Here is a 10,023-nt window from a genome sequence, read left to right on the forward strand (position 1 = left end):
TTGTTATAATGCAGAAGTGAACATTAAATAATAATAAAATAAACACACGTCATATACACATAATTAATTCACTTTTTTCAACATATAAATACGACTATCACAGATAATAATGTACCAAATTCCCACATCTTTATTTCCAAATCCAAATTAAACTAATCACCCCAAACATTTCCGTAATTTTTTTTTTTAGATTAAATATCAACTTGAATTAAATTAGCATTCTGAATAAAAGATGTTGGAATTCAGCAGTAATAGAAAACTCAGAAATGCTACAACCAGGGTAAAATCAAGAATGTCTAGCAACATGATGTGCTACTCGATTTGCTGATCGTCTTATCCAAAATAACTTGACATTAAGAATGGTAGATAATAGGATTTGGCAGTCCTTGATAAGCATGTTTTTTTTTTACTTTTGAGATTCAACATCATAATGATTTAAAAATTCTTCTCCTTCATGCTCCACTTCTTTCCTTCCCAAAGGAAAATACTCAACTTTTTCATCCTCATAAATCTTAACAATAACCAAGTAAAACGACACTCCAAAAATTGCTATTCCCACCAAGAACCAACTGAACTCAAGGTTTATAAGTGACTTTGCCCTATGAAGTGCGTCTTCTCCCAAACACTTGATCACTAGTCGACCATCTTCTTCATACAAAAAGCAACCCTTAGACAAAAGCTGAGGAGTGTACAACATAACACCCAAAAAATTAAACCAAACACCTTGGAAAAATATACTAAGAGACCTCACAAAACTGACCGCGAAGCTATTAGGGAATCCTATTCCCATTAGGGTTGTGGCCAAAGACACGAAAATGACAAGTTGGAGAAAGAAATGGTATTGGCCCTCAGGGCCATGATGATCAGTAGAATGAAGGTGAAAGAGAAGAAGCTCTTGTGTAAAGGCCATCGAGGCAAGGAGGTAGGCCAAGCTGCGCGGAGCCTTGGGCAGAACTCGATCGAGAACGACGACTAAGGCTGCATAGACGAAGATGGCGAGGGAAATGGAGGCGTGCTCGAAGTTGTGGAGATGGTTGGTGGGAATGGTGCCGTCGGGGTCTAGTGGTTGGTGCTTTTTGGGGCCAACAAAGAGCTCCATGGTGATGGAGGCTGCACTGCTTGCCATGATGAGGAAGAGCTCGGCGTATCTGAGCTTGGTTGTTGGGAACCATAGTGGTGAAGTGTAGGAATTTGGGTGAAGAATATGGAGCTTTGTGTGGTTAAAGAGATGCCATAAGCCTATGACCAAGAAAGCAAGGCCTGGTGCTACGTGCCCAACCAAAGTTCCCATGTCCTTCTCTAATAACCCAAAAATGGTAATGAATATGTCTATATTTTTGGTATTGTTTCTTATATTCTCTTGTTTAGGACTTAATTTATAGAAAACTCGAAACAATTTATTTTGATTTTGAAAGGTTGAATAATGTATGGTGTGCATTTAAAGATGTGGGATAAGGATATATATATATATATATAAATATGATAATAATGTGCAGCAGAGAAATGATAAAAGAGTCTGGCCTACATGTTCTTGAGGTGGGCTTTTCCATAATTTTTTATTTTACAAAACAATTATGTGAGTTTTGTATGTCAAATTTTATATATAAATACCCACTCTATATCTCTACATAGCTTGCACGTTATAATTTCATTAAACATAATTCGACAAAAAAAATATATGATCTATTATTATTATTATTATTATTATTCATTTCCATTTATATGCATCAATAATATAGTTTATCTGTCTCTTTCCTTCCTCAACTATAAATCAATTTTATTAGTTAAAATACATATATAATTAACTCTGAATTTATTGCATTAGAGTAACTTGTCACTTCAAAGTTTTCTTCCACACATTTTTTTTTAAATGGACATCTTCAAGACACTTCACGTGTACAAAAAGGCCAAATAATAATTCACAAATATTACAACTTGCAGAGAAAGAAATTATCGAACATCTAATCAAAATCATTAATGATTTTTATTTTAGCTGAATTAATAAGTACTTTACTCAAATAGTTGATTTGTGAACATTAGTATATACAAATTTATGATAATAAAGTCACTCAATAGTTTTTTGTGGCAGAAAAGGAGGCAGGAAAGTTTTTTTAAGGGACCAAAAAATTAAAAAAGAAAATTGAAGAGGCTAAATAAATAATGTTTAATAAATGATATAGGGGTAATTATAAAAAAAATTACTATAGAAAAATATATTTTTTGTTCTTCAACACTATGAATGTATAGGAAAAATCTCTATAATTTTTTTTTACTTTTAATCTGGCCTACCTATGCAGCTATGCACTTTTTTCTATAATTTTTTCTATACTTTTAATCTCTCTGTAACACGTGATCATTATGCATGTACCTATGCAGTATTTTGTTTAATTTTTTTTAAAACTTTAATTTTACCTATACCTAAAAATGAACATGTGGTCACAGTAATAAAAGAAACACCTGGTCCTTTCTAATATCGTTTTGCAGTTTTTTTTTTTTTAAAATTAAAATGTAGTCGAGAAATCCTTACATTGCACTACAACAATATTTAAAATGAACACGTGGTCCCAGTAATTTATAAAAAATATATATAAATGAATGGAGTTATATTAATTTAATTTTTTTGGCTCAAATTTATAAAATAATCTTTTATGATATTATTAAAAAATAACAAGTTGATTTTGTAATTAGATGATATTTTAATATATATTTTTATAATTTCAATCTCTACATAATTCAATCATGTCCTTAATTCATTATTTTTAGGATGATATTTACAGCAATAATATATATATGGACACCCAACTTATTAAAAATAAATTAACTTAATTTTTTTAAAATATATTGTTAACACTTTTTCTAAATTTTTTATACTTCCTTTTTGTGTTATTTTCAACCAATTCATTTTATCATATTTAAGTTCACTATATTTATTTTAAAAAATATTTTTATTTAACTTTTTGTGTGTAAATATTTAAAATATATTTTACTTATTTATCTTTTCTACATTATGAAAAAGAAGAAATATATAGAATAATTTAAAAAATATATAATTCACTAAAAAATTGAGGTATCTTAATAAAGTTTAATAAAGTTTTGGAGTGTTACATAATGCCCCATTTCAAAAAATAATTATAATCATGTCATTCGTTATAAAAAGAGAAGAAAAAAAACTAACAACATAATGTAGCATTTAACAATATAGGGATGAGAAGAAAATAAAAGTTTGGGGACCAATTTACCAAAAAACAGTTTGGGAACTAACTTGCCAAAATATGTATAGTTTAAAGACCTTTAACACAAATAAGTCTACCTAAATATATAAGTTTTCGAAGAGCAATTTGGCAAATTATCTATATTTCAAATTCAACCCGAAAATAACAAATTCTTAATTTTTTTCTATATATTTCTTCTTTTTCATATTGTAGAAAAGATAAATAAGTAAAATATATTTTAAATATTTACATACAGAAAGTTAAACAAAAAAATATATAAAAAAATTGTCAAAGTTTTTTCTTTAAAAAATAATGAACTTAAATAAGATAAAATGAAATGATTGAAAATAACACAAAAAAATAAGTAAAATATATTTCATCTTTTTTATATTGTAGAAAAGATAAATAAGTAAAATATATTTTAAATATTTACACACAAAAAGTTAAACAAAAAAATATGTAAAAAAAGTTGTCAAAATTTAAAAAAAAAAACAATGAACTTAAATAAAATAAAATTATTGAAAATAACACAAAAAAGGAAATTAAAAAGTATAAAAAAAATTGAGAAAGAGTAGAGTTGTCTATATATATTATTGTGATGTAAATCATTGTAAAAAATAATGAATTATGGACATGATTAATTATGTAGAGATTGGAATTATAAAAATATCACCTAATTACAAAATCAACTACTTGTTATTTCTTAATAATATGATAAAAGATTATTTTATAAATTTGAGCCCAAAAAAATGTAAATTAATATAACTCCATTCATCTATATATATTTTTATAATTGCTGGACCACGTGTTCATTTTTAGGTTCCTAAATGTATATATGATATTCGCTTGGCTTCAAGTCTTCAACACTCCAAATACTTCGATTGGATATGGTAACCCTAATGTCTTTTCATGTGTTTGATTGGCCTTGTTTATTATAGCTATCTTGTCTGCCTATTATTAGGAAAAAAAAAACCAAATTGATGTGGGTATTTTGCATCCCAATCGTTATAATATAAATATATATATATATATATATTATTGCACCAACATTTATTCTTTCCTAAAATATTATCAAAACTCACTTTAATTTTATTTTATAGAATAAATAGCGACTAAAATATGTGATATTTTCAAAATATTACACATTTGTACTTATTTGTTTTTACATAAAAATACTTAAAATTGCTAAGATATAACATTTAAATACCTAATTTTATTTTTTACTGGAAAAATACTCAAAATTTCTAAAATGTAGTATTTAAGTACCCAAAAGTTAAAAAAAATTGTTTAATTATTTTTTCTATTTTAAAAGTATTTTAGCTATTTGATTTTTGTAGTATTTGGGTATTTAAATGCTATATTTTAGAGACTTTGAGTATTTTTCCCGCAAAAAAAAATGTTTAAGTATTTAAATGTTATATTTTAGCAATTTTGGATATTTTTATTTGTCAAAAAAAAATTAAGTATAAAAGTGCAACATTTTGAAAATATTAAATATTTTAGCCACCATTTACCCTATTTATATAATAATTTTTACAATATATCATACATCAATTTATCTATTTTTCTTCCTATCGGTTCAATATATATTATATTTTTTTATTCATTTAATAAATAAAAGCGGAAAGTTATATAAAATAGAAAGGAGAAATTAATTTAAAATGCCTTAAGTGATAGATGGCGTGTAACAAAATGTAAAAAGATATATATATATATATATATTTTACAAAATCTAATAAAGTGTTATTTTAACCAAGATGAGTTGTATGTTATGTTTGGTACGATGGATTGGAGGAGGGATGAATTAAGAGGTATGGAATGATGTTGCAATGCCCCACGTTATGGCTGCTTCCTGGAATGACGACGTAACGCCCTGGTTACTCCAGAACAGTTATGGTGAACGATGAACCGTGAATTTAACTCGCTACCCGAGTTCTGTGGTTAAAAACGTGCTTCTAGGTGTTATTAATAGGTTAAGGTAGAAAACCAATCAAAAGGGAATGATATATTTTATTCAAAACATAAAACTGTTCATGGGCCCATCAAAACATTTACAAGTTATTTACAATTCAAAATGGTCATTACTGTTTTTAAATTTACAATTCTGCCGACCTAAACGGCAAAATTAGGGTAAATCCCCTAGTTCCTCTGAGAACTCCTTGGCCGTGGTGGTCAAGCGGCCGCATATATACACATCACCACCTAAGCTCTCCACTCAAGGCTAGGTGAGCTTTTCTTTTCCTTTACCTGCACCACATAGCACCCATGAGTCAAAGCCCAGCAAGAAAACACAATAACGCATGAATATAATATCAACAATGATCATAATAATCATTCAGGACTTTCAACCCAAAATAGAGGAGTGACAATTGGAAAAGTCACTAAAGTGGGTTCCGTTCCCATTAGCCATGTGACGATAGGGTCACATGGGCTTTACAAATAAGTGATCCTGTCACTAGCTTATCAAGATAGGTGCTCGATGAATTAGTCACCAATATAACCTACCGCATGACCATAGAGTCACAACCATGGGATTCCGCTCCCTAGCCACGTGACAAGCAGTCACCTAGGCCTTAGGCCCTGGCTCTGAGTAACTAGTCCTAGACTAGTCAAGCGCTTATAATTTTCATCGACCTTAGGGTCGATCCAGCATTAATGCTCCTAGAGTCACTCAACACTGATATCGATTAGATCTAATCTTTTATCAGCCCTGCGTTCATGACACTTATGCCGTTTCTGACTCTCAGGTCAGTAATACGCGACCAATGTCGTCCCTGACCAGTCAGTGCCATACACAAGTAAGCAAGATCTGCTAAGCATTTAATATGCAACCAATGTTCACATATAACAACCACGCATGTCATATACACAGGGTGCATTTTTCTTACCTCTGGTTCGAGCGAGAATGAATAAAGGAACGACCCTTGAGAACGATCTGACTTTAAGTCCTTTAGCGGTCCCCTAATCATAACCAATTATAACCTCCATTAATGAAAATCAACAATGAAAGGGTCTTGACCTAAAACCCACTCTCAGAACCTCGAAACGTACCCACACGGTGGGTAGAATCGATCCTGGGCCATAAGGATTGAAACCCCGAGCCAAAAAACCCTTAAAAACACTCATAATGGGATTCTGAAGGAACAGAGTAGCACTACAACGCTACTCACTAGCACCCCAGCGCTAATCTCATAACCAAAACCGCCCAAGCCTAACCCTGGGCAGCGCTGTAGCGCCCCCTTATGGGCGCTGTAGCGCTACACCCAGCCAGATCAGCCTCTGAATCCTGTTCCTTCGACTCCTTCAATTCCAACTCTATTACAATTCTTCCAAACCTCATTTTTGGTGCCAAATGAACCCAAAAACCACCCCCACAAGCCCTTAGCATCACAATTGTAACGCCCTGGTTACCCCAGAACAGTTACGGTGAACGGTGGACTGGAAATTTGACTCGCTACTCGAGTCCTTTGGTCAAAAACGTGCTCTAAGAGTAATTAACAGGTTAAGGTATAAAACCAATAAAAAAGGAAAATGGATATTTTCATTACAAACTGCTCTGCAGAGCTAATCAAAACGTTTACAAGTTGTTCTCAGTACAAAATGGTCATTACTGTTTTTAAATTTACAATTCTGCCGACCTAAACGGCAAAAATAGGGTAAATCCCCTAGTTCCTCTGAGAACTCCTTGGCCGTGGTGGTCAAGCGGCCGCATATATACACATCACCACCTAAGCTCTCCACTCAAGGCTAGGTGAGCTTTTCTTTTCCTTTACCTGCACCACATAGCACCCATGAGTCAAAGCCCAGCAAGAAAACATAACACTATACATAAGCATTATCAAAAGATTATCATTATAATCACACTGAGCATAAAGCTTTCAAGCGAGTGAGTGAACATCACATGAGGTCCTGATAAACCATGCTGAGTGACTGACAAGCAAGTCACTAATTCAAATGGAAGATTGGCTGCTAGGTAAGCCACTAGCCTTCAACAGGTTCTGGTAAACCATACTGAGTGACTGACAAGCATGTCACTGTTTCAAATGGGAGAGTGGCGGCTAGGTAAGCCACTAGCCTCCAAGCGCTTATTTCATTCATCGACCCTCGGGGTCGGTCTGACATTAATGCTCTTTGAGTCATTCAATGCTGATAGTCGATTAGATCTGATCTTTATTGGCTTGCGTTAACACACTAAGGCCGTCCTGACTAATGAGTTAACTCAATGTGACCAGTGCCCAGTACCACTGCCGAACATGACTAATAAGTCACAGCTTCGCAGTTGATACTAGCACCTTTGCCAAATCTGACTAATGAGTCAGTACCATGCACAAGTGAGCAACATATGCTAAACATTCTATTTCAGTCCAAGTCCAAATTTACACAACCAGCATGCCTCATGAATATCCATGCATGTCACACTTGGGGTGCAGTTTTCTTACCTCTGGTTCGAGCTAAAATAAATGGAAGAACAACCCCTGAGAACGATCAACCTTTTGGTCTTTTAGCGGTTACCTGGTCATAACCAATTATGGGATTCCATCAATAAAATGATTAATAAAAGCTTCCCAAACCAAAATCTAACCTCCGGGACCTCAAACACTACTCAACCGGGTAGTAGGTTCAACCCCGAGGCCTTAGACTTGAATCCCCAAGCTAAAAACACTAATCTGCCCAAAATTTCCCTGATGGGCCGCGGCTCACCCTCCTGACAGAGGCGTTTCCACCTCTGAAGCCAACTTAGGCCGCGGCACACCCTAGCCAGGCCGCGGCTCATTACGCATTTCAGCCTAAAACCAGCAATGCACCAGCAAACTGCCCCTGCGTTTTCCCTTGGAACCAGCCCCTCAAACCAATCCAAAACACCAACCTAACACCCAATTTAACCCCTAAACATCACCTATAACTCACCCTCATCAAAACCAAAGTAAAACATCAACCTAACTCCCTTTGATTCCAACTAACCACCAAGTGATTACAAGCTGAAAACTTAAAACTAAAACAGAGTATAACCAGAAAGTTAATGGATAGAACTTACCTCAAACCTGGAATTAAACCCTCTCTAATGGCTGAACCAAGTCCACAACCTCAGCCCATTGATTTCCTAGCTTAATTCCACACCTTGAGCTCAAAAACTCCAAAGAAGAAAATGAGAGAAAAGAACGTACGGGAAGGAGAAGTTTTGCTCTGTTTCTGTTCTGTCTCTACAGCCATCTAAACTTCACATATATCCAAGCCAAATGACTAAAATACCCCTAGGTCTTTTAAAGCTTCTAAAACCACTTCAAGGGTAAAATTGGCACTTTCCACTAATCCCGTTAATCATAATTAACGCTTCCCAATTCCCGCTAATCTCAATATTCTCAAACTCCAATAATTCACATCCCGTTACCCTTTAATGCCCGGTAACACTCTAATCATTAAAACACCCCGAGACTCACCCCGAGCCCCAAGCTTAAGCCTATTATGACCAAACCGATATTAAATTTACCATGATCGTCTCATGTCGAATGGCTCGAACAAACCCACATCATAATGTGGTCTCAAAATATATCACCAACATGCATCCAAATAAACAATTTACCCTCAACGGGCCAAATTACCATTACACCCCTGTAATTAGAAATATGGACTCACATGCATGCATTTCACATCATATTATAATATAATCAACATATACATGCATTTTATCAATTAATAACATAATTAAGCAAGTATGGCCCTCCCGGCCTACTATCCACACCGTTAAACACATCAGAGAATTCGGGGCATTACAACAACCACAAGAACCCTAGCCAAAAACTCCCAACAAAACTAATCATCCAACCTAGAAATCTCAACTGAAAACCAAAGAAAAAACAGAGCAAACCAGAGATTCAATGGCTAGAAACTTACCTCAAGTTCAAATTATGATGCTCTTCAATGGTGAAACACACTCCCAAGTTCTCAAGACTTATTACCCAAGCTTGATTCCCCAACTTAAGCTCAAAAATCCAAGAAGAAAAAGAGGAAAAACAGGTACGGGAGAAGGTTTGTTCTATGCTCTGTTTTCTTCAGGTTTCTATAGCCTTCATGGCTTAATACTATCCTAGGGGTGAAAAGACCAAAATACCCCTAGGTCAAATAAAGATTTCTAAAGGCACCCAAGGGAAAAATCGACATTTCCCACTTATTTCGTTAATCATAATTAACTCTCTCCAATTCCCGCTCTTCTCGATAATTTTTGCACAACACAGGATTCATAATAATATTTACCCATAAAAGAATAAAAAAATTAACTTATCATTTTAATACTTTGATGTTTGTTTTGAAATTAAATTTAAAATAATAATTTCATACTTATCAATATTAATATTCATGATAGTCATTTAGTGATCGATTTTTACTAATCATTATGAGTTTGAAATGTTGTCTTCTTAATATGCTCTTTTTTGAGTGGAGTCTTAGTAATACTAATAGTGGACTCTTTAAATATCAATCAGTAAAAGTATCAATTATTAGGTTTTTTTTTTCTTCTCACCAATAATACTAATGGACTTTTAAAATAGCACTGGAGTGGAGGTGTGAGAATATTAGTGATAGTATTTTTTGTTAGTAACACATATTATACATGTTTATTAGTATAAATAAGGGGAATTTAGGCTTTTTTTGTCACTTAACTATTTATATAGGAATTTCATTTTGTTAATGTTTCTATGATTTTTTTTTAGTTTTTCAAATATATATGGCTTTTTATTCCCGTATAAATGTATAATTTATAAAATATATCATAGTTTTTTGCATAATTAAGATGTATTATTTTCTAATGTAGTTT

General features: G+C 33.1%; 1 protein-coding gene across 1 annotated transcript; it reads right to left on the minus strand.

Annotated features, from left to right (window-relative positions):
* Nucleotides 1-241: 241 nt before the first annotated feature.
* LOC133783806 (uncharacterized) lies at nt 242-1,356 on the minus strand. Its single transcript, XM_062223425.1, has one exon. It carries the CDS (start codon nt 1,289-1,291, stop codon nt 407-409), a length of 885 nt encoding a protein of 294 aa, XP_062079409.1. The 5' UTR covers nt 1,292-1,356; the 3' UTR covers nt 242-406.
* Between the last annotated feature and the right edge of the window lie 8,667 nt (nt 1,357-10,023).

Source organism: Humulus lupulus, chromosome 6, assembly GCF_963169125.1.
Source record: "Humulus lupulus chromosome 6, drHumLupu1.1, whole genome shotgun sequence".
Lineage (NCBI taxonomy): Eukaryota > Viridiplantae > Streptophyta > Magnoliopsida > Rosales > Cannabaceae > Humulus > Humulus lupulus.